Source organism: Rattus rattus, chromosome 6 (genome assembly GCF_011064425.1).
Source record: "Rattus rattus isolate New Zealand chromosome 6, Rrattus_CSIRO_v1, whole genome shotgun sequence".
NCBI lineage: Eukaryota > Metazoa > Chordata > Mammalia > Rodentia > Muridae > Rattus > Rattus rattus.
This window is the reverse complement of record NC_046159.1, coordinates 120,643,515-120,669,336: the sequence shown is the minus strand read 5'-3', so window position 1 is coordinate 120,669,336 and position 25,822 is coordinate 120,643,515. Positions and strand designations below refer to the sequence as shown.

Genomic DNA, 25,822 nt, shown 5'->3' with positions numbered 1-25,822 from the left:
CTCATGAAGCAGGGTGCAGAGGATGGGATAGGGGGTTTCAGTAGATGAAACCAGGAAAGGGTTGAAACATTTGAAATGTAAGTGCAGGGAAGTGTTAAAACAATGGAGAAGCTGAGCTTAAATAGTTAAAGTCAGCCCGGGTGTCTTAGCATCCTACCTGCATGTTTGTATTCCCCAGGAGCAAAAGTTCAATGATGCTTTTTCTCAGAAGGATAGAAAACACATGATTCTTTTTCTATCACACATAGTTATTATTATGTCCTGTGTCAAAATTCCACACCTTCAGGATCCAACTCAAATCTCTTCTTCCCCCCTAATGATAACCTAACATTAGTGACTTCTCCATGCCGTCCCATCTATCATGAATTAATCTTTATAATTGAGAGAGTGTGGGCTGCAAGAGTCAGAGAAACTCCGTCTCCTTTAATACTCATGCCAGAATTTTCCTTCAGTGTCCTTTAGCTGCTGTGTCATCCTAGCCTCTGTTGATGGGTTCATCACTCTTCCTTCATTCAGTGGCAGAGGCACAGCACATATACACACAATTGGTAAAGACTCTAGAACGCTGACTCAGTGAACACAAAGAATACTGGAACCTTCTGCTTTTCCCTTTTCTCACAACCTATAGTAGAGAATATAGACTGGGGGGTCTCAGTCTCAGCAGTACTGCTGCTTTGGGTCAGCTTAGTGTTTCTCAAGAGCATGTGTTATGTGCTGGCTCTTTAGCATAATTATTCTCTGGTCTTGACATCCTAGAACATCTCCCAACATTCATTAATATCTTCTGGGCAGGGGCTGGGTTTGATGAGGGCCAGGAAGTGCTTTCATTTAGGGACCACAGACTGAAACCTCATTGGAAATTAAATATCGGTTACCTTAATGCCAAGATCTGGTAGGTGGTTTTTCTCCCTTCTGGTGTTTCAGTGTCACTCAGAGCAAAGTATTGAGTTAGTGGTCTAAGGGCAAGTAATATTAAACTCTTCCTTTAGTGTAGTTTTACTCTCACGTTCTATAGGCCCAGAAAGAATGGAGCCGATTAGGATGACTGAACTCACTGAACTAGAGGTTGGGGGAGGGGAATAAATCCTTCCTCCTCTCAGTTGTTTCTATGGGGTATTTTGTCACATCAATCAAAAGCAGAATAGTATAGTCACCTGTTAGCAGCATGATTTCTTTATGCAAGCTGTTTTTCTATTTTCTGTACTGTAGATGTACAAAACATGATTAATGACAAAGACAGAAAATAATTCCTGGACTTAATACTTTATCTAACTAATATATATATATATATATATTTATTTATTAGTTATACACACACACAGAGTGAGAGCGAGTGAGAGAGAGAGAGAGAGAGAGAGATGTGTGTGTCTGTGTATGTGTGTGATTTACAGACCTAAATATCTGTATTTACTTTTGAAATGAATACCAAAATCATTTTTGTACATACAAGTAAATTCACTTCCTCTATTTCTTAATTTTTAATTTTACTTCATGACTTTATTACATTACTTGCCAACAGTATTTATTCAAAAATGTCTGTCTAATAAACTAACATTTTATGGTATTTTTATATCTTCCAAACATTTTGTATAAATGCAAAAAGTTTGCTGTTTACAACAATTCAAAAGACCATAGACCATAGAATTTCATCATAGAATTTTTAATTTTTAGTAAATGGGCTATCAGAAAATGTTAATGAAGATCTTCAAAATGATTTATGATTTCAAAAGAGAGGAAAATTTTAGTTCCATAGTTAGGTACTGCTTTGAAAGGAAAAGGCTGCTTCCCTTTTTGAAAGAAAATATAAACTGACAAGAAAAACTGCTCAGTGAGCTGTTTGCTCGGTTTTCTTCTTTTTCTCATTACTGGCAATTAACTGATGATACCTAGACAAAAGAGAATATACATAAATTGTGAAATTCATAAAAATTCTAGTCATTATTAAATTTAATCCCTCTCCAGTGTTTCCCCTTACATTTCCCTCTCAAGTCTCCCTGTTAATAGGCATCACTTCATTTGTGGTCCAACTGTCTGCCATCCCTGTTGCAAATATATCTTTAAAAGTCACTCATAGGCTCAGAGCCTTCCCAGCCTTCCCTTAAAATCTCCCACCTCTCATCACCATAGCCCAGCATACAGCTCCTGTTCTACTAGAAGCCATACCAATTCCCAGAACTCCAGAAACCCAGAGGTCAGGCAGGGGTGGTAGAAGCTCCCTAGAGGCCCAGAGGAATTACTGGTGGCCAGAAATGTAGGCCACTACAGTAAAAAGACCAGGGAAGAAACAAAAACCAAGGGGCATAAACAACATCCATCTAACAAAGACAACGTCAGAAATCAGTACCGAAACCTGTAATTAATTACCCCAAACTCAGACACCTAGAGATCAACATAAGAACACAATCAAAAACTTCCAGGACAATCCGGCACCACCAGAGTCCAGCTATCTTACTACAGCAAGCTCTGGATATTCCAACATAGCAGACGCACAAGAAAAAAAAAATGGTCTCAAACCCAATTTCAAGAAGGTAATAGACAGCCTTAAAGAGGAAATCAATAATCCCTTAAAGAAAGCCAAGAAATTATTAGCAGGCAGGCAAAAAATATTAAGTTAAACCATTTTACCCTGAAAATGGAAATGAAAATCATTAAAGAAAACACAAACTGGGGGGATCATGGAAATGGAAAATCTATTAAACAAATAGCAACTACATATGCAAGCATCATCAGAAGAATATTAGAGTTGGAAGAGAGAGTCTCAGGTATAGAAGATTCGATACAATAGTCAAGAAAAATGTTAAACCTAAAAGAGTTTCTGACATAAAACATCAAGGAAATCTGGAATACTATGAAAAGAACAGACCTAAAAATAATAGGAATAGAAAAAGAGGAGAAGAAGTATGAGGAGGATGGGAAGGAAGATGAGGAGGAAGGCTCAGAAAATATTTTCAATAAAATTGTATTAGAAAATGTTCCTAACCTAAAGAAGGACTGTCTACAAAGGTACAAGAAGTCCACAGAACACCAAATAAGTTGAATTAGAAAAGAAAGTCAAAACATTAAATATACAGAACAAAGAAAGAATATGAAAAACTGCAAAAGAAACAGGCCAAGTGGCATATAAAATTATTACTATTAGAATTATATCCACGTTTTCAACAGAGACTCTGAAAGTTAGAAGAGACTGACCAGATATCCTATAGACTCTAAGGGACCACAGATGCCAGCCGAGACTACTATAACCAGGAAAACTTTCAGTCACAATAAATGTAAGAAACTAGCTATTATGAAATACACACACACACACACACACACACACACACACACACACACACACTACCAACAGCAACAACAAGAAAATAACAGGAATTAGCAATCATTGTTCATTGACATCTCTAAATATTAATGGACTCAATTTCCCAATAAAAAGACACAGACTAATAGAATGGATGTGAAAACAGGATCCATGTATCTACTGCATACAAGAAACAAACCTCAAAGAGAGATATTACCTCAGAGTAAAGGGCTGGGGAAAGATTTTCCAAGCAAACGGACATAAGTAGCAGTCTGCTGCAACCATTTTAATATCTAACAAAATAGACACCAAACCAAAAGAGATAGGGAATGACACTTCACACTCATCAAAGGAAAGATTGACCAAGATGACCTTTAAATTCTTAGCATCAATGCCTTAAATAAATGGGCATCCACATTTGTAAAAGAATATGAAACATATTTAAAGCTTAAATACACATTCTTAGTGAGAAACTTTAGTATCCCATTCTCATAAATGGACAGGTCATCCAGACAAAAACTAAACAGAGAAATACTGGACATAACAGACATTAGGAAACAAATAGAGCTAACAGATATCTACAGAACATTTCACTCAAACACAAAAGTATATGCCTCCTTTCACCTCATAGAACTTTCTCCAAAATTTACTACAAACTCAATTACAAAGCAAGTCTCAATATATAAGGTAATACTGATAAAATCCCTGAAATCATCTCAGAACACCATGGATTAAAGCTGGATGTCAACTACAGAACTAACAGAAAGCTTACAACCTCATAGAAATTGAACAACTCTCTACTGAATTAAAAAAAAGTGGTATAGAAAAACATAAAGAAGAAAAGCCTTTCTACAATTCGATGAAAATTAGTGTACAACAAACCCAAACTTATGGGACATGATAAAAGGACTGCTAAGAGGAAAACTCATAGCACTAACTACCTACATAAAAAATAGTGAGACCTCATACTAGTAACTTAACAGCATACCTAAAAGCTCTAGAACCAAAAGAAGCAACATCATTCAAGAGGAGTGCATGGCAAGAAACAATCAAATTGGGACTAAGAGCAATAAAATAGGAACAAAGAGAATACTACAAAGAGTCAATGAAACAAAAAATTTGGCTCTCCAGGAAAATCAGCAAGCTAGACAAACTCTTATCCAAACTAACTAAAAGACAGAGACAATGTCTAAAACAACAAAATCAGAAAACGGGAAATCACAACAGACACTGAGGAAATCCATAAAAATCATTAAGTCTTACTTCAAAAGCCTGTACTCCACAAAATTAGAAAAATCTGAAAGGAATAAAGAATTTTCTTGATATACACTATTTACCAAAGTTAAATCAAGATTAGATAAACTGTAAATAGTCCTATAACCCCTATGAAAATAGAATCAGTCAAAAATCTCACAACCCCAAAAATCCTAGGAACAAGATGTTCAGAATTCTGCCAAACTTTAAAAGAAAACCTAACGCCAATACTCCTCAAATTATTCCACAAAATAGAAACAAAAAGAACACTGCCAAATTCATTTTCTAAGGCCACAGTCATCCACCCAGACACCCAAACCACACAAAGATTCAACAAAGCAAGAGAATTACAAATTTCCCTCATGAACACTGATACAAAAATACTGAATAAAATATTTGCAAAGAACACATCAAGATCATCCACCATGATTAAGCAGACTTCCTTCCAGAAATGCAGGTATGGTTCAACATATAAAACTCAGCCAATCTAATCCGCCATATAAACAAAAGAAACAACCAAATTATTATTTAAGTAGATGATGAAAAAGTCTTTGACAAAAATCTAACACACTTTCATAATGAAAGCCTTGGAGAGATAAGACACATTTAAGCATATCAAAGGCAATTTACAAGCCTTTAGCCAATATCAAATTAAACAGAAAGAAATGCAAAGCAATTCCATTAAAATCAGGAACAAGAAGAGGGTGACCACTCTCTCCATATCTATTCAATATGGTACTTAAAATTCTAGATATAGCAACAAGACAGCTGAAATTGATCAAGGAGATACAAATTAAAAGGAAAGAAGTCAAAGTATCATTTACAGATGATATGATAGTATACATAAGTAACCACAAAAATTCTACCAGGGAAATCCTACAACTGATAAACACTTTTCTTGACTAGATACAACATTAACTCAAAAAAAGAAAATCAGTAGTCCTCCTATATACAAATGATAAACCAGATGAGAAAAAATGAGGAAAATATCACCTTTCACAATAGCCATAAGTAATATAAAATATCTTGGGGAAACTCTAACCAAAAAGACTTGTATGATAAAAAATATCAAGCCTTTGAAGAAAGAAGTTGAAGAATATATCAAAAGATGGAAAGATCTCTAATGCACCTGGATTGGTAGGATTAACATAATAAAATTTGCTATCCTTCCAACGCAATCTACAGAGTCCATGTAATTCCCATCAAACTTCCAACAGATTTTTTACAGACCTTGAAAAGACAAATCTCATCTTCATATGGAAAATCAAAACACACAGGAAAGCTAAAACAAATCTGTACAATAAAAGAACATCTGGAAGTATCACCATCCTTGGTGTCAAACTATACTACAGATCTTTAGTTATTGTTATAAAAACAGATAGGGAGTTGGGGATTTAGCTCAGTGGTAGAGCTCTTGCCTAGCAAGCACAAGGCCCTGGGTTCGGTCCCCAGCTCCGGAAAAAAAAAAACAGATAGGTTGAGCAATGGAATAAAATCAAAGACCCAGACATAAATATATATACTTATGGATACCTGACTTTTGATTAACAAACCAGGAATACACAATGGAAAAGAAAAAAAGAAAGCAAGCATCTTCAACAAATGGTTCTGGTCTAACTGAATATGAATGCAGACGAATGCAAATAGATTCATCTATCACCCTGCATAAAGCACGTGTCCAAGTAGATCAAAGACTTCAACATAAAACCAGATACACTAACTCTGGTGGAAGAAAAGGTAGGGAACAGCCTTGAATTCATTGACACAGGAGACAACTTCCCAAACAAAACACTGATAGAACAAACACTAAGAACATCAATCAATAAATTGGACCCATGAACCTAAGAATCTTCTGTAAGGTAAAGGATACTGTTAAAAGGACAAAATGGAATCCTAAAGAAGTATAAGAGATTTTCATCAATTCCACATCCCAACAGAGAATTTATATCTAAAGCATATAAAGGATTCAAGAAACTAGGCACCAACAAACCAAATAACACAATTTATAAAATGGGGTGCATTTTTCTACAGAGAATTCTCAACAGAGGAATCGCAAATGGTTGAAAAACACTTAAAAGAAATATTCAGCATCCTTAGCCACTGGGGAAATGCACAACAAAACAACTCTGAGATTCTATCTTACATCTGTCAAAATCGTTAAGCTATAAACACAAGTGACAGCTCATGCTGGCATGACTGTGAAACAAGGGGAACACTCCTCCATTGATTGTGAGAGGCAATTTTGTGAGAGCCACTATGGAAATCGATATGGTGGCTTATCATAAAACTGGGAATTCAGTACCTCAAGACCTAGCTATGTCACTCTTTGGCATGTTCCCAAAGGACACTCCATCCTACCACAAGGACACTTGCTCAATTAATGTTCATTACAGGCAGCATTATTCTTAATAGCTAGAAACTGGAAACTACCTAGAAGTCCCTCAACATAAAAATGGATAAAGAAAACGTGGTGTATTTACATGATGTAGTATTGCTAAGCTGTTTTAAAAAAAAATGACATCATGAAATTTGCTGGCAAATGGATGGAAATAGAAAATATTATCCTGAGTGAGGGAACCCAGACTCAGAAAGACAAACATGGTATGTACACATTTATTGGACATTAGATTCAGGGTGATAGATATGAATCTATTTGCATTCGTCTACATTCTTATCTATTTAGACCAGAACCATTTGTTAATCAAAAGTCAGGTATCCATAAGTATATATATATTTATGTCTGGATCTTTGATTTTATTCCATTGCTCAACCTCTCAAATTTGTTGAAGATGCTTGCTTTTTTTTTTCCATTGTGTATTCCTGGCTAAGTAATAAGGTTAACTCTTAAGGATGGGAGAATGACACATGATCTCCCTGGGAAAAGAAAATAGAATAGCTTTTGGGGGTTGATGGGGATGGGAACAGGAGGAATCAGGTAGGGGTGGGAGAGATAGAGGAAGTTAGGATTAGGAGAGACGACTGTTTTGGCAGGGAATATTTCGGGGCAAGGTAGAAACCAAGTGAAGTGAAAAGTCTCTGGAATCTATGAAACTAATTCTACAAAAGTCCCCTAGCAGTGAGGGATATAGAGCCTGAACTGGTCATCTTCTATAACCAGGCAAGTTTCCTAGCCATGGGACTGAGATACCAACCTAACCACAAAACCTACAATCTTTCCTGCCTGGAAAATGGGAAGGAGCATCCTTTGGATATATGCTAAAGAGTGTATAGCTGTGTCTGGAGGTAGATTGATTCCCAGTTTTCTGAGAAACTGTCATATTGACTTTGAGGGACTTAATGCCTGTGACTGCATGGATGGCCAGGAACCAGGGGAATGCTTCAGAAGATGTAGAGGAAGGATTCTAGGATCCAGAAGGGTTAAGGACACTATGAGAACATGGCCCATAGAATCAACTAAGCAGGGCTCATAAGGGCTCACAGAAATTGAAGTCACAAATATGGAACCTCTTTGGGTCTGAGATAGGTTCTGCACTTGTACCTTATGATTGTGTGGCTTGGTGCTCTTCTGAGACTGCTAATGGTGGGAGCTGAAGCTGTCTCTGACTCTTTTACCTGCTTTTGGGACCCTTTTCTCCTACTGAGAAAAGCTCCATACAGCTCCAATATGAGGGTTTATACCCAGTACAACTGTATCTTTTTAGGCTTTTGGAAAGGAAACAAAGGATTGATTTGAAGGAAGAGGAGAGATCCAAAAGGAGAGGTGTGGAGGAGAAACTGTGGTCTAAAAATCATCTGTGAGAATAATAAAATCACTCAGAACATAGTGGGGGAAAGGGTGGCTGTATATCATTGTTACTGGGTTCATTTGATTGGACTGCCATAACAAAGCATCAGCCATGTGGCTACAACAGGAGGTTTTGCTTTGGGGTGTGTGTGTGTGTGTGTGTGTGTGTGTGTGTGTGTGTGTGTGTGTGTGTTTGTTTGTTTGTTTGTTTGTTTGTTTGTTTCAGTTGAAGGCTAGAAGGTCAAGATTAAGGTGTTGGTTCCTACTGAGAGCCAAGAGAAGTCCTGTCCTCTGACTCCCCTTGCCTGTGGATGCCTGTCCTCTTGCTGAGTCTTCACATCACTTGACCCCTGTGTACCATCTTCCTTTTGTATTTTACCTTGTGTCTTAGGCTCTTTTTTGTTTAAAGACATGAGATTGGATTGGACCTGGTCTACTGGATTTTTTTTTACCATAATCACCCATTTAATGGCCTGATTTCCAAATAATTATACAGTCACGTGAGGAAAAATGAGATTGAGGCTTTAATACACAACATAACCTATAGCCTAGCACTGGGAAGAATATGCAGGGAGGACCACTAACCCAAAACCAGCTTGGAGTACAAAGAGAGTTTGAGATTACCATGAGGTGCATAAAAAACAGAGAGAGACAGTCAAAGCATGTGTAATTTAAAATTTCCTCTAAAACAAATAATTAAAAGTGCATTAGTTTATAGCTATAGTTAATGAATTAGCTATACATTAAATTTTAGTGTGTTGTATCTTATTTTCTCATTGAGCATGAGAAATCAGAATTATACATGTTTATACATGGACATCTTTGTCTTAGAAGTATAATGAGAATATACTTCAGAATTCTGAAACATTAAAGTGAAGTATATAGTAAAATGGTAGTGATAACTACTCATAACATACATCCTGTATACTATTAATGATAAAAATAATGAAAGGGATGAGTAGATCCATCATCTGTTCTTCAAATCTTCTAGTTAAATGTAGGTGGGCACCAGAACATTGTTCTGGTATATTCGACATTACCATGCCACTGCCGTGCTAACTGTCATTCATCTAACAGATAACTCTTATATTCATTCTATATATGGAAGAGGTGAAGACTCCCTGGGAATTCCAGTGTTTGAGCTTGTATATTATCCCCTTTTTATTAGCCTATAAAAGTTGCATTTTGGGGAACTCATTCTGTGTATCTCAAAATCATACTCATATAGTTATTAAAATTCTGAAAGTGTCACTTACATAGTAAAGCCATTAAATGAAGCATATTCCTCAGCTGTAAATCCATAAATATCTTCACAAGCTAGGTCTGCATCTTGCTGAAGAAGAAGTTTTACAGAATTTGTTGGTTCAATAATCAGAGCAATCATGATGGCTGTTCTGGAGCAAGCCATTAACAAATTTATTCATCTCAACTTACCACTCAAACATAGGTCCTCTACCCCTAAGGGAGTCATGGAGAAAATGGAAAACATTGGACTGGTCTGCTCAAAACTGCACAGCAATGACAGACCATAGGAAGGTACCTAAATACATGCACTCAAGTAGGAAGCAGCTGACTCAGTGGTTTTCAAACTCTGCCTTCTGGAAGCTTCCTGCTCTCAAGACGCCTCAAATCTCCACAGGGAGGACTATTGGGTACCCTAGTTTCTCTCTCCCATTATTAACTCCAACACTGGCTTCAACATAAGATTCAAAAGTTATTATAAATGAAGATAATCACTTAAAGGTACACATATGTGATTAAGCAATTTGATTTTACAGATTAAAAAAAAAAGAACATTTGAAAAGTATATGTAATTTTCCCTAAATCACACCATGTCGTTAAAATATCACAGATCTATAAATGAATATATTCATATTTACATAGTCTTATTAATAAACCATAATTATGTGACATCCTATTTGGCTTCACTAATTATACCTATACCTGTAGTTTTTATCTGATGCATTTACATCGGCTCCTTTCTTCAGAAGGAATTTTACCATATTTTCATTATTTTCAGCAACAGCAAGTAAAAGCGGGGTGTAGCCATCCTGTAAATATTATTTCAAAATAATTACTTAAATAACTTTTAGGTGTGTGCTTTTAATTTTAAGTATAATTTTAAAAGTATGTTCATAAGAAATTCTTGAATGTATATTTTAATTTTTAAAGGGTTTCAATCCCTAAAATTATGTGACTTTAAATAGTCTTAAACAAATTAAGGTCCAGGTGCTACATTTTTAAATACAAATTGTATTCGAGGCTTAACGCAAACCATAGGTATAAAGTGATCAAGTCAAGAATATCATTTATATAAGTTTTGCATATCATTATCTCAAATGTATATGCAATTATGTCTATACAGGTTTATTTAATAACTTCCAAGACTATCATATACACAGAATATCATTGAAATGAAGTAACAAGATGCTGTTTTAATAATTATTTTTCAGTTATATTCATTAAAATTCAAAGGGAGAATTAGGCTATTTTTAGCATAATAACTAATTTTTAATTCAACTCTTTTGCGATTATGTTGTTAAAACAACTTTAAAAGATGAGGTTTACTATTTTATGTTAATTCTAATTTATAAAGAACTCAAACATTCTTATCTGGTATGACCATTTGAAAATTATCACTGATAAATATGTTTCTTTGCACATCAGGGTTAAGGTCTACAATGAAATGCAAACACTTTACAAGAAGGAAATTAGCAGATTTTGATAACCCATTCTGCTCTCAATTCAGTTTGGCAAACTCATATATTAAAGTATATGTTTCTGCTCTATGAATTATCTGCAGTGAATACTCAGTAGCTTTCTAAAATGCATATGTCCTCTCACAGATGCTCACCTTATTTTTGGCTTCAAGATAGGCTTTGTAGTCAAGCAATTTATTGGCTAATGAGATATTTTGGCCACAAACAGCATAATGGAGAGCAGTATTACCATAAATATCTCCCAGATTTGGATCTGCACCATGGTGTAGAAGAAGAGTAGCACAACTCTCCTGTTGACACTCTGCTGCCTGCTAGTGGAACAAGAGTAAATGAGTGGATGACTTCCTGTTTCAGATACATGAATTAATGTTTATTGTTATAACTTGAAGCACAAAAACCAATAAAATTTAACAAGGATAAATGCCTAAACACACTCCACTAAAAAGAAGGAAAATGGAACACACCTTAATCAATGGGGTTCTGTTTTCACTATCCTGGACATTAATTTTGCATTGATTCTCAATTAAGAGAGAGACAATGTTTGTATATCCGTTAGCACAGGCGAAATGCAAAGGTGTTCTATATCGATACAATAAAACATGAAGTTAGAGGTACATCTCAGGTATTTATTACAACCATGAACAAGCAGGTTTAAATATCAATATATTTGTTTCATTTTTGTTGATATTTAATGAAAATTATGCTAATTATACTTTATCTTAATAAATTTAAAAGACTAAATGAATGACTTGAAAATCAAATAAGAAAATTTGGCTCTACTAAATTAAAAGGGATTTTCTTCCTGATTCAAAAAAAAAACTTAAGAAACGTCTCCAACAGAAAGGGCAGTGTCAAAGACATCTCTCCCTATTGTGTATTTCTCTGTCCATCAAGTAATTTTGGCGTTTCCAATGTTGCAAATATATGTAACCACTAGGCAGGGTGTGAAAGCTGTGATGAAGTAAATAAGCTTGCTACATTATTCACAACTCCAGAACCAGGGGATCCAATGCTCTCTTTTGGCCTCAACAAGGACATGATGCACATAAACTCAGGCATACATACAAATAAAAAATATATTTTAAAACTTGAATGTGTAACACAAAAGAAGAAAAGCAATCATTGTCTGGCCAGGGAAGTTTGTTGCATTATTTGAAATTATCAAGTTTCTTTAAACAAAACTATGTTATTTATTTCGGTTTTTCCAGGTCTTAAAGACAGTAATTTCCTTCTTGATGATTGCCTTTCCTCACCCCGACAGTGCACAACGCACACCAAGAAGCAAAAGAGCAAAAATAAGAGAGAAAATAATGTGAGCAAGCAGGAATTAAAGGAGAGGAAGAAGGGCTCGATACTCAAGCAAACATTCATGAGTTAAGGGGCTTGTGAAAGACGGTGATTCTGTTCAGGAAAATGCAGAATGACATCCAGTATTGCGCATCTCTGACATGCTTTCTCTGTGATTGGAACAGTCAGCTGCCCCAGCTTGTCCTTCCCAATTCTCCTGTAGATCCTAGGTTCTGGTCACCTGCTTCTTTTGTCCCGCCCATTCACGTCGTATTTCTTGCGTTCGAGGTAATCCTTCAGCTTCTGCACATTGCCAACTGAAGCAGCTTTATGGAGTTTCTTTAAGGGCTTATCTCGAAGATGATATCCCCCACCTGTGGACAGGCTGGGCGTGGTACTGGCTAGGCTAATGGACAGGTCTGAGAGGTGGCTATGAGAATCATCTGTCTTCCTCTTTCCCCTGAAGGGGAAGAGCTTCTTCATAGTAAGATCTCTAATTAAGACGTTCCTGGGAATCCTAACCAACAGCCCAGGTCCTCTGCCGCAAGCACCTCATTCACGACTGCTTCTGTATCTGACCAAATCCAGAGTTCTGTGTACACAGGAATCTTTGCCTGGCTATAGCCAAGGACCAAAGCTATATCTGTTGCCTAGAAACTGTGCAGGGCTTCTACTGCGCAGCTGCAGTCTTGATTGTGATCCAGTTAGCGGAACTGGATTTTCATATGTGATTGATTTTGGTTTTACAGCCACATACACCATCTTGCCATTAAATCCTGAGCCTGGAGAGAAACCTATTAACTTAGAGTCCATTTTCCTTCATGGATGGATTTAATAGCTTGTAATTTAACCAACTGAGATTAGGACGCAGAAGGTAGATCTCTGCCAGTGATGTTGTCTCCACTTGCATGGTCACGTGCTATAGCTTGCCTTTAACAATAACAACCATCTCTGGACGTTCTCAATTTCAAGCACACGTTGTAAATATGCCACCCATGTTCCACCTTACCTTGTCTAGTCACAAATTTAAGTCCTTTGACAATTGAGTTCACTCTATCTAAGGCTCATTAATTCTATTTGCTTTTCCCTTGTCCACCTTTCCCTGTATCCACAGTGATCTTCTTAATGAGACTGAACTCCATTCATTAAAACCCCTTCCATGTAAATGTGGTCAGTAAATAAGCCTCCTCTGTTACGTCCTTAAACCTAAGCCCTAGTAAACCCTAAACTGCTTTGTCTGCTCTGAGACTCTGAATATGACTAAATGGAAAATACGCCGCCATGTTGTCTGTTTTCATTTTCAATTCAAGAACATGACCTTTAAGAAGACTGTTATTCTGTCCATCAACACTTAACTATTTCCCTGGCCCAACTGTTGTCCCTGTTCCCACCACTGTTTCATTGTTTCTCCCCAAAGCTCCTTGGCTGACGAGATTGGAAAAATTCTACAGGAGTCAAATAAGCCTACCTAGTTACCTGCATCTTAGCAAAGCAAAAACAAACAAAAACCCATTTTAACATCTTTTTCATGTAGATTACATGTCCACATTATCCTACCAAAAGCCAGTATCATTCACATGTGCCCTAGACACTGTAGCCTACCTGAAAATAATGCTTAGAATCTCTCCTGCTTCCCTTATGTGTCTTAGAAGTTTCCTTCTCTGATCACTAATTCTGATTAATATTAGTACGTGCTAAAATATATCCCATCAGAAAAACAAAAGACTTTTGGCTACTTTGTGGGTTCTCCTTCTCTACTACCTTACTCCCTTTAAAACCCCCCAACACTAGGTAGGAGAATAAGAAGGTTAGAAGGGGGAAAATGTGGATATTATTAGACTACTTCCTGATGTTTCGGGGTATCCAGTTCCTTGAGGTAAATCCATTCCTTCAACTTAAACAGCAACCAGCTGCATCCAAACAGCCACAGCAGGGGCATCAGCACCTGCCATCTCTCTTGAGGCTCTGGACTTCATATTCCCTCTTCCAAGAGTTCCCAGAACTCCAAATGTAAACTATCTTCAACTTTCAAGGTCACACCCCTGCCAGAGCATGAGATAAATCATAGATGCTGTGGATAATCTGAGGCAGCTTCATATTAAAATAAAAACATAACATTTCAGTGTTTTAAAAGAACCCATTTAGCACTTAACATTTTATTAATAGTTTTATTTGTTGACAATTTTATATGAGTATGCAGTGCTCCGATTACTATAATGCCTACCTTATCTTATCCCTTCCTACTCTGTAACCAATCTATCCTCCCCTCTTCCTAAGGTCCCTTTCCTATGCTTCCCTCTTTTGGTTTGGTCTTGTGATGCAGTTTAACCCACAGGTTGGCCTCAAATCTGTAATCTTTCTGAGTTAGCCACCCAAGTGACAGAATTATGGGCCTGCTAAGCCACCATAAATGGCTTAGAAATTCTTAACTCTTGTCAACAAATGAAGCTTTCAGTACTGGGCTGGGTTTCATCCAATTGAGTTTTTGGCCAGAGTCCTGTGGAAATTCCTACACTATCCAGACTATTGCCAAGACAGTAGGTTGCTCTCAATAGACTGACAGTAAGGCCCCATTGCTAAAACATACTATCACAACTCATTGAACTTGGAGAGGCTGAGCTGGGGCCTACATAGAATCTTCACCCCCATGTTATAGTATCTAAAACAATGTACCCTGCCGGCTACCAAAGAGTAATACAAACACCAACACAACCACCAAACCTTTGATCTACAATCTGTCCTGCCTGCGAAGTATGGCAGGGCAACAATGACACAAACCTGTGGGATAACCAACCAATGTCTGATCTGACAGAAGGCTCACCCCATGAGACAAAACTCATACCCAGTACTGCTTGGCTAACCAAGAACCAGACAAGATATGATAGCCCAGAGCCTAGAGCTCTAGAGCAAAAGAAAACACTACTGTTCAAAAACAACAAAAACAAAAATAAAAACAAAAAGTAACAATGACATGATTCCTAGTAATATTCTGCTATAGTCCTAGATCACGCCTTTCTCTGCCATCATCAGAGCAGCTTCCTCTTGTAACAGATGGGAGCAAATACAAAAACCTACAGCCAGATATTATTCAGAGAGAGGGGTGGGAGGGAGAGAGGGGGAAGAGACAGAGAGTGGAGGGACGGAGGAGGAGAGAAAGGGGGCACACAGCTTTAAACAAGATGTTCCCATCAAACCACTCCCCTTAGAGCTCAGTGAACCACATGGAAGGGGAGCAGGAGTAGGGGAGACAGCAGGGATGGGGGATACCAGAACAAAGCCCTCTAAAACAACTGAGCAACGTTCGTATGAATTTAGGGAGACTGGAACAGCAAGCACGGGGCCTACATGTCTGTACCAGGTCCACTTGCACTATTTTCATGGGACTCCTGATTGTGTGAACCAGTGGATCTCTGATTCTTGTGCCTTCTCTTGGGGCTCTTGTATTTTTCTGTTGGCTTGCCTTGTCCAACTTGGATGTGGTGGGTTTTGTTTTGTCTCATGATATTTTGCTGTCTTTGTTGGTATCTCTTGGAAGCCAGTTCGTTCTTAATGAAAGACAGAAAGGGAAGTCGATCTGAATGGAAGAGGTAGTTGGCAAGAACTGGGAGGAGTAGTGGGGAAGCTGTATTCACATTACATTGTATGAGAAAAAAAAATCCATTTAATAAAAGGGGGAGAGGGAGTACCACTTGGAAAAGAGGTACTCTTTTGCACATGAGGCATATTACTAGTTTCATTTCTGAAAGAAATAAAACAAAAACCAGAGATAAAAAACCAGGATGTTTACTACTACCCTATTAAGAGCAGAGAAGTTATATCATATAAAGAACACTGGAGTAGGATAACAGAGTGGAATTCTGTATAGCAATTCTTTATCTGTGCTACAAAAAGAGAAAGAATAACTGAAGAACAATTTAAGTATATGAAAAACACACAAAATACAGAAAGACCTAAAATGCTGGATTCTTTTAAATGTTTAATGTGCCAACTTTCCATCTTTGGAAGATGTCTTGAAGACAAGTCCTATCCTTGAATTCTCAACTCCTCCATCCCCCAGCTGCTGCGGCTTGGTAGCAGATGGGCAGTTAGCTAACGTAGGAAACACAGCTGGTGAGGTCTAGTTTGCCCCCATCCTAACCATTATGCAACCTACAGACAGTGATTTTACTGAAAAACAGAAATGGAAAAAAAATGATCAAACTAAATTATATCTATTTAAAACGATGATTTTAGTAGCTTTAAAGGAATGCCCCCTCAGACATTATATCCTAATACTAAAACAATTTAGTGAACTTATTAAATCTTTGCATCAACATGATTTGGAAGAGGTACCACAAAAGTGGTAGATAACAATGTGTTTATTTTGTCACTGGCTTAGAAGCAGCTCTCAACATTTATTATCAGCTTGACAACACTCCCATGTCTATTTATGTATTCTGAGGCTTAGAAAAGGAATGGTCACTAGGAGGCAGTGCCACAAGTAACAGCTAAGCCCTTACAGGGCTCCCAGTACAGAGAGAAGTAACAATCGAAACAGCACTTGCCAAATGTAAGAACAGCTCTGTTGAGCAGAATGAGGTATGAACAATTAAATGAATGCTCAGCTGGTCAGAACACTGTAAAATTGGATGGAACTAGTTTCTTGCCAACACTTCCTTTGAGTCTCACATGGAAACACAATGCAATTCTACCTCATTTGCCTAAGACTTAATTAAGACAGAACAGTGTTCTAAAACGAGGTAAAGATGCCGCAAATAAATAAAATGGAGTCTTAAAGACTCAGGGGTAACCAAGTGCCTGGTTCATTTCAGGAATTATTCCCATTTGTTCCACTATCGATGTAATAAACCAAGACCAATAAGCAGAGCTCAAAAACATTTTTTTTTACAGTGCCTCAGGTAGCTTTAATGAGGCCAGTTTGGGGGCCTGTCATTGTCTACAAAATCCTAGATAAATCAGAGCTTCAATGTCCTCATATATAAGATCACTACTGGAAGCATCCAGCATTACACCTGCAAAACAATGTGCACTCGAATAAACAATGCTACTAAATCCAGAAGGCAAAGTCCCACGATACATCACACTGCAAATGAAAGATTGCTTTACAAGGTTGACTACTAGGCACAGATTCATATGGCATTACAAAGAGTTACATCCTTATCCACTCACGTTCTTTCAGAGCATAAGGAGAACTGTTCACAGTTATCCTATACTGAGATTAAATCTTTTTATTCCTTATATATTCTCACATTGTTAGCTTTAAATTTTGAGAATGACATTCTAAAGGATTTTTCTTTATAAGTACTGATAAAAATTTATCTTTAGTGTTTATGGCTCCAAAATTTGTTCTATTTTTACACCCAAATTGCTACCATGAAGCCATTTAACAAAGTGATTTAACCTAAAAGTGATGTTATCTTGAATAATTTAATAGTACTTGTTCAACTACAAAGAAAAAAAACCTTTCCCAATTTATGTAGTCCTCTTTTGCCCCTTCAAGTAATTTTATGAAAATAGCTTGCCCAGAAACAAATAACTCATTTTCAGTAAGTTGGTTTTTAATTATGCCTTGTGTCAGAATCACAAAGATGTGGAAGTTATAACTGATTTGAAGCTTTATAAATAATATAGATTGCAGAATACATTAAGGAACATACAAACCTTGACACCACATAGAAACTAGTGGCTCCCTTAATAGTTTTCATGCAAGAGCAAGTCCAGTTTGGAGTGGATGTGAGCACACAAGAGCCACAGACATCCAGGAAGTCAGAAAACAGCATCTGGTCCTTATCTTTCAGTTCTTCCATAAAAGCATTCTGGATGTTTTATCCAGTCTCAATAAAAAACACAGTATAATAAATAGTTTTGGGAAAAGATGTATGGACTTAATTTGTACTGGTAGAATAAAAGCTCTGAGGAAGTAAACGACCTGGCTTAATTTTTCAATCAGTTTAGGATGTATTACTCAAAACATCCCTGGCTTTCTCATTCTGCATTGCAATCCTTTTACTACCAACTACAGTTGGAAAGAGCTAGGATGCCAAGCCTCTAACTTCATTACTTCCCACCCCCCTCCTCACAGGCTTGCTTTTACTTTAATTAACCACAATGACTCCATTAGAGTTCTGAATATTAAAGGGCTCAACAAACTCGGCCCCAAACTTCTAAGCCCTCAAGACAGCCTTCTCCATGAGCCGTTTTCAGAACTCACAAACTGTGCACCATCGTTTCCTCCTGAACTTACTTTAGGTTAACTCATACAACTATGGCATTGAAGACAAGTAGAGCCTCCCTGCTTTGTAAATGCATGCACGTATGAATTATCTGTGGCTGCTTATGTTTTAACAGGAGAGGTAAGCACCTGTTACAGAGAATGCAGAGTCTTTAACACCTAAATGTTTTACTAGTTGCAGCTTTTCAGAAAATTTTGTACTTTCACTTAAAAAACGAAAAATACTAAAAACAGATTTCGATTTACAAGGATGTCTACACTTCCCTATTCTATCACCAAGATACCCACCCATTTTGCCCCACATATTAAACTGATGAGTTCTATGAATGCTTAAAATAATTAAATATGACCTACAACACCCTTTCTACGAATTTTTTGGAAATATCTATCAAAATAGCTTCACGGACTAAGCAATGAGACAGTTAGCAAAGAGCACTGTCCCTGATTTAACTAACTCCCCACATTAAACACAAGCTCTCTGAAGAGTGAAAAGCTCTTCACTATTTTTAAAAATTCAGTAATACAGTGGCATTTAAGATACACAGAATCTGTTTTCAGACACCAAATCTTGCGACCTTACTGGGCACCTAAAGATTTGTCCACATACTGGACTCTTGGTCATTCCTACTTTCCTATTAACTTTTGTTGCAATTTAAGTTTGCAAGTTTTTCATTACTCAACCAAACTCTTTATACGCATCTCTTAGACCTAAGGAATAACTGCTTCCAACTACTGGAGAACTGTAGTAAATTGGGAAGAAGTCTGACAGTTACCTGTAGACGGCAATTTACTATCTGGTAATTTTCTTTAAGAAAAAAACAAGAACAGAAAGCCACAAAAAGAAACGTGTCTTTTATTACTGTTAGTTGCATGTCTAAGTTACAATAACAGTCTAAGTTCTCTTTACAGCCAATTTCCTATAAATATTACATTACCAAAAAGAGTGGTACTTTGTAACTTTCCAAAATGTCCCTTACATTTTTGTTTCATTTGATAGAAAAATAAACCAAGCAACCACATTAATTTAGGCAATGTTTCCCGATAAAAAGGTAGAAATATTTAAATTACATATTACAGTGTACCAACATGAAGTCAAATATCCACAATTACACACTCATAAAAAAATCTAGACATCCCTCTCAGCATACGAAGTCTCTGTACAGGATTTACAGACATCCCCTGCACACTAAGTTCTCAGTGTGCGACGGAGTTCAGGGGTTCTGCTCGGATGTTCCCCAAGTCGAGTGCAGAATCTGTCTCTTCGTCTATTTCCCCAATGACTGCTCTGTTAGTAGTGTGGGGAAAAAAAAAAAAGAGTTATATACATTTCTAAAATAAGCGTACATACATTTCTAACGTCCCATTAACTATGGCATCTTATTTCATTTTTCTGAAACATGTGGAACCAAGAAGGTACAGTAAAAATATAAGGTAGGAAGCAAAAGCCGTTTCATCACTAAGTGAATTACCCAAAAGTCCTGGGACTCAAGAACAACATGAAGGTATTACAGGAACATACAGTACATACAGACATATTGTCAACTGTTTGAACGGCAGATCTGATCTGCAACACTTACATAACGAAAGTCCCCATGTCGTAAGTGGGGGAGCTAATTTCAAGCTACCAACAAGACTCTAATCCATTTACTTGCAAAAAAAAAAAATCTTAAAATTCTAAATCTGTTTTCATTTGACTCTTAAAAGCAGGCTCTAGTCCCAGTAAGTTAAGGGAAATGTTCAATTCTGGTTTCTTTTTACAAAGGCACAGGAGGCACTGCAATAACCCATCAGTCCACACACTCCCAGTGTTTCAGCAGTACTGCTGTGGTCAGAGGATCTGGCTCTCTGCTCCAGATTACCCTATATAACTCACCTTATAATTTAACCCAAAAGTCATCTCCAGAGATCATTTTAGAGATTATAAACACAAATTTAACTAAGGCTCAATTGATCATTTTTTCCTAAATTCAGTTTTCAGATAAAGTTAAGTGACTAGAGCATGTGTTCATTTTGAAATAAGCTCACAGTATTCACTAATAAACTAAAGAGTATCCATAAAGTAAATTACGTATCCCTTCCCTACATCTTACATATGCTTTCAAACCACCTAGTTACTACTATCTTTTACTGTCCTCTAGTCATATTTTGACTCCTCATTGTATTCTAAAGATGTAAATATAATTTAGATTTTAACCACGAAAGGTGGATCACATGTATAATCCTAGCATTTGGGAAGTTGAAGGAGAATGAAGTGAATCCGGGCCAGTTAACAACTTGCAGGTCATTCTGGTTATACTAAAAAACAAAAACAAAAACAAAAAAACAAAACAAAACCCAAAACCAAGCAAACCAACTAAATAACCCCAAAATGAAAATGTAAACTACTTCTTTGGTCACCAGCCACTTTTCAAACATACCACAGCTACACAAAGCAAGTAGCTGTCATAGTGGAAAATGCTGAGACATGAGCCTGCCCATCATCAGGAACAGTGACTTGAACAGCACTGTTCAAAATGGTTACAGCTTTCTCAAAGTGTTACCTCTAAAATTTCTCAAGCTAGACTGTCAGTGCCCTAGATTCAACAAGACAACAGGTGCTTCATGGGCCACATACGTATATCCAGTCCACTAAAAACACTACCAGCTAAGTGAGCATGAGTTATTTAAAATAACTCAAATGGGAGATCTTTTTTTAAAAGAGATTTTCCAAAAAATTAAGAAGCCTCTTGAAGCATGAATTTGATGCAAAGCAGGGCCCTTTCTGGACATATCTGTACACACACACGCTAGTGGTTTAGGCTATTCACAGGCTGTGGTAGTGGGGAGAATCTAAACTTCAAGGCCGGTCTGAGCAACTTAGGAAGGCCTGGTCTCAAAATGAAAAAAGAGAAACCACAGCTCAGTAGTAGACTGCCTGTTCTCCATGTACAAGATTCTAGGTTCAAACCCCAATGCTTAAGTAAGTAAATACACATGAAATCTCAGTAGATAAATGTCTGATTTGTGAGATCACTTTAGTTGACTCCTGAGGCATCTCGACATACAATGTTTAGAATTATGTAAAAACTGTATCTACAAAACAAGTTAAGTGCACAATTCTACTATACATAATGCATCATATATGTTGGAGAAAATCTTTCTTCCATGAAGCAAGCATACCACTAGTGAAAATGTTCTCAAAATGACTTATACACTTACACATTATCTCCTCTCACAATGTATAACCCCAATACCACTTGTTCTACTCCCTGAGAAGAGCTGAACACCCGCTCATGGCTTTCATCAAGAATCAAGTTAATGGTCTGGTCAAAACCTTTCAGGGTTCCCTGAAATAAAGAGAGAAAGGAAAAAAAAGCAGAAATAAACAAAAAAAAAAAAAATTAGTTCTGAATATATAAATCAAACCATTTCAGTTGGCTGCTACGTACTTAAGCCTTACTTTGAATCCACTAGAAGATAAAATATCTTCTGTAGTCCAGAAGTATTCCATGACCCAGAGCTTACCTCGTACTTGTTTTATGATGAGGAAAATCTGTACCACTAATCTGACTGCTGTATAGTTGTTGAGAGTTGCAAGGGACAGGCAGGCACCATTATTCTTAAGTAACCTCACACAGTCTAGGAACTAGCACTTAAGAATAAACTAAAACAGGACAGATTTAAGGGGAAATTTTCCTTTAAGTTAATAAGGGGAACCACAAACCATCTACACAAAAGATCACTGTATACTACTTCTTAGGGAAAGGTCCAGTGCTAAAGAAACACACTGCATGAATCACCTCTCCTTTCCTTCATCTTTGGAGACAGTTCTTTGGTTTGCCCATTTCAAATACAGCACCCAATGCTCCATAAAAATGATGGTTCAGGATTTATTTCCTGGATAGTAGATAGCTCAGAGGCTGATTACAACGTAAGTCCTCTACTTTGTTGTAAACAATGTCATTACAAACTAGTTAACACTTATAGTTAATATTTCATCTCCTTACTGCCAACACTGTGTTCTGTGTGTATGTCTAACTGAATTCTATCAATAGTATAGTAGACATATTAGAACTGAAATAATCAGAAACTTAAGTTGAAGAAAACAAGCAGGAAAAACTGTATGGATCTAGAAAAAGAAAGTATCATAGATGCTCTTCAAGTTTCTGAAGAAATAGCTTATTTTCAACTTAACTGGTTAATCTCTTGGGTCTACCATTAAACTCTCATGTTACAAAAGCTATAATTATATAGAATCAGAATAAAATAAATAGAAACGTGGAGTCTAGAAACTGGAAAGAAAAACACATTAGACTATTTACTATAGCAGTTAGTAAATGGTGGTTATCATAAACCACCCCCAAAAGTCCTCTCACTTTCATTTTACACAAAACTATTTTATCAGACAACTTTGTGATAAAGATAGGAACTAATCAATATCAATGCTTTTGTTCCGCTTTTCTTCTAAACATTTTGTAACAGAAACAAGAAATTAAAACTAAAGGCTTTTAAAAAAATCAACTATTTTCAAATTAGCTTTTAACATTAATAGACTTCCTAAATGCCCATAGTTTACAAATATAGATTACATAATTACATAATTACATAATATAGATTATGATCTGACCACCACCACCCCCTCATAACAAACTACAAACAAAAAATCCTACATATTTGTTTCCTTTATTAAGAACAAGCAAAGGAAGTAACCTTGGTTTTGGAATTAAACACAATTTATGACACTATACAGTTCTGTCACTTGTCATACTGACTCTCTAGGAAAGGGACTTATTTTGTCTAAGCTAGATTCCTAATAACAAAAGTGGCAATTCTTCACAAGGCTGTAATGCAAACTAAATGACATACAAAATCCTTAACACATGATATGCATTTAGTCTATGTCATTTTGACTGGTATTGCTCATGAAGGAGAAGAGTCAGAAGGATGAAGAAGAAATTTAAGGCGCTGAAGAGATGGCTCGGTGGTTAAAAGTCCAAGCTCTTCCTAGCACCCACACACTGTGGCTCACAAGTGTGGTGTGGCTCACTGTAGGTCTTGTGGTCTCCTTGTGTAGTGTACCCTCACACATATGGCAGACACTCATAAACACACACACACATGAGCAAAAATAAAATTAAATCTTTAAGAAAAAAAAAAAACCAGAATGGGATAACATGGGATTAATTTACAGTCATGCAAGAAATATTTCAATCAGAAATGGTAGGTCAGCCAATGGTCCCAAAGATTGTGCCACCAGTGAAGTCATAAATTTAAGTTTCCAAAACCACTTATTATATTCGGAAAAATGATGAAATCACTGAAAGCACATTTCCTCATCGATAAACAACCAATTAGGGCACACACATGTAAACTGTTTAAGGTCTCTAAGTTAAAACAAACGAAACAGAATAGAAGGATGCAAGAAGAAAACAAATCAGTTTATCACACAGCTCTACCTTTCAGCTCAGGTCTTCGGGGTTGGCCAGAGAAGTTGTACAGGCAGCCAAGAGATGAAGCTAAATAGCTGAATCATAAGAACACCGGAATATTGGTACGCTGTGGTGTCTGAACATTGGGCCAGAAATGTTACCTCAAATGTACAAGCAATAAGCCTCAGGAAAGCGGAAAACGAAAAATGTCACTCACCACGATCATTCTGCCATCAGAAGTTATTACTGCAACAGTTCCTGAGAACTGAGTCAAGGAAAGCATTTCCTAAATACAAACTGAAAACTTTCAGCCTAGAAAGGAAATGGTTCCAACTACTTAAAAAAGAGAAAGAATTAAGATTCAACAGAGTCACTGCTCGGGTTAAACTTGTTTCGACTGTACCTTGAAAACAGTTAATTAAACGAGAGAGGGTATAGTATGTGACTGTTTGCCTCTGGTTTAAACAGCAATGTTTCCAACCTATGACACTGAGCAGATTAGACTCACTTCTTAACCTTTAGAATAAAACTTAGATTGGAGCTAATCAATGTCGGATCTCTTTATGCATGTTAAGGTCCTTCTCATCCAATTAATGCCATCAAGTACCAATAATCCTTGCATCATTAAAACCTCTCTGTATTTAACTAGGGTTTCCTCTTTGAGCATATGCTAGGTGCAATGTTTTTGCCCTGACTTCAGAACAGCAATTCTATCTTAAAATCTCTGGGCTTCTTAAAAGCCATTCGTCACTCTCCAAACACCATCACAATACGATTTATTTTTATTCTACCGCATAGACATTTCAAGCGGAGGCATGGGACCCGAAATGCACATCTGAGGAGCATCTTCCTGTTTATGCTATCCCCGAACAAACAAGACTGTTAGGATCTACAAACTGGGAGTCCTTAGGACAACAGTTCACCTTAGTCCCAGTGTTGGAACATACACAATCAACAGGCTACGTGCAGGAAAACTCTAACTACACCGAGATCTGTGCTGTGGATGGAAAAAGCCCCGGGTCCATCCGGGAGCTTCCTCCACGAATCCCGACCCCCGGTCCTCCACCCATTGCTCACTGCCCACCACTCCGGGTCCCCGTGCTCCCTCCCAGCCCCGCCGCGGCCTGAGCCGTCGCAGCGGCCCGCCCGAGGATACGGTTGATGTAGTTCTCCAAGGCAGACGTCATGCTGCTGGGCCCGGAGGTTCCGGGAATCTGAGAGGAATCAGCAACAAGGAGACAAAACACCGCCCGCTAGAAACACGTACAGATTCGCGCCCGCTGGCGAACGCAAATATCGCGAGACTCTGAGGCCTCAGCGGCGACGAATCAGTAAGAGAAAGGAGCCGGACAAACAGGAAACGGGGCGGTGCTGACTAGTGGGCATGCGCAGCGTGTTTCCGCTGGGCTTCCGGGTGGCGATCGGAAGGGGAGACAAAGGCGGGGACAGGCGGAAGTATAGAGTTGCCACCGAAGGCGGACTGGAAGGAGACACTGGAGGGCTCTACCGGATGGGAAGGCACTAGGGTAGTTACTGAAGGTAGTGCGGAAAGACTCTTTCTGCCGGAAGACACACGAGATGAAGATGTTTCCAGTAGGAGAGACATTCTTTGTTCTCATAGGCAGTGTAGATGCAGGGTGCAGGGAGCTCTAGATTTCTACAGCCTGAGCCAAAAAAAGTTTAAAAAGCCAAATAGCCCAGTACCAAGGGAGCATTTTGTAGCTCCACGATGTACATTTTCGGAGAAAACAACTGTATGAAAATGTTTGTGTATTCTGAATTTGGCTCTTCTTGTCCTTAAACGAGCTTTAAAAAAAAACGACAGCCAAATAGCTGAGGGTGCAGGAGCCTCTAGATTTCATCGAAGTCTCCGGACTTAGC

General features: G+C 37.5%; 2 protein-coding genes across 3 annotated transcripts; both read right to left on the bottom strand.

Annotated features, from left to right (window-relative positions):
* Positions 1-1,825: 1,825 nt before the first annotated feature.
* On the bottom strand, positions 1,826-13,070 carry Ankrd7 (ankyrin repeat domain 7). 2 transcript variants are annotated; one of them, XM_032905263.1, is made up of 6 exons: positions 12,543-13,070; positions 11,479-11,593; positions 11,149-11,325; positions 10,239-10,345; positions 9,551-9,688; positions 1,826-1,886 (listed from the first exon to the last, which is right to left on the bottom strand). In XM_032905263.1, exons 1-6 carry the CDS (start codon positions 12,782-12,784, stop codon positions 1,826-1,828), a joined length of 840 nt encoding a protein of 279 aa, XP_032761154.1. In that variant the 5' UTR covers positions 12,785-13,070. The 2 variants fall into 2 exon arrangements, with proteins under 2 accessions (XP_032761154.1, XP_032761155.1); XM_032905264.1 differs by having other exon boundaries at positions 11,149-11,322.
* A 6,294-nt stretch (positions 13,071-19,364) lies between these two features.
* Lsm8 (LSM8 homolog, U6 small nuclear RNA associated) lies at positions 19,365-25,266 on the bottom strand. Its single transcript, XM_032906913.1, has 4 exons — positions 25,098-25,266; positions 24,159-24,199; positions 21,732-21,859; positions 19,365-19,818 (listed from the first exon to the last, which is right to left on the bottom strand). Exons 1-4 carry the CDS (start codon positions 25,126-25,128, stop codon positions 19,728-19,730), a joined length of 291 nt encoding a protein of 96 aa, XP_032762804.1. The 5' UTR covers positions 25,129-25,266; the 3' UTR covers positions 19,365-19,727.
* Positions 25,267-25,822: the final 556 nt, after the last annotated feature.

Coding starts and splice junctions, on each gene's coding strand:
- Lsm8 (XM_032906913.1), bottom strand. CDS start 25,128: ATGACGTCTGCCTTGGAGAACTACATCAACC. Junction 24,200..25,097: donor CTTGGAGAACTACATCAACC/GTATCCTCGGGC, acceptor CTCAGTTCTCAG/GAACTGTTGCAGTAATAACT. Junction 19,819..21,731: donor ATTGTGAGAGGAGATAATGT/GTAAGTGTATAA, acceptor CACTACTAACAG/AGCAGTCATTGGGGAAATAG.
- Ankrd7 (XM_032905263.1), bottom strand. CDS start 12,784: ATGAAGAAGCTCTTCCCCTTCAGGGGAAAGAGGAAGACAGATGATTCT. Junction 11,594..12,542: donor GGGCGGGACAAAAGAAGCAG/GTGACCAGAACC, acceptor GTATCGATATAG/AACACCTTTGCATTTCGCCT. Junction 11,326..11,478: donor ACAGAACCCCATTGATTAAG/GTGTGTTCCATT, acceptor TTGTTCCACTAG/CAGGCAGCAGAGTGTCAACA.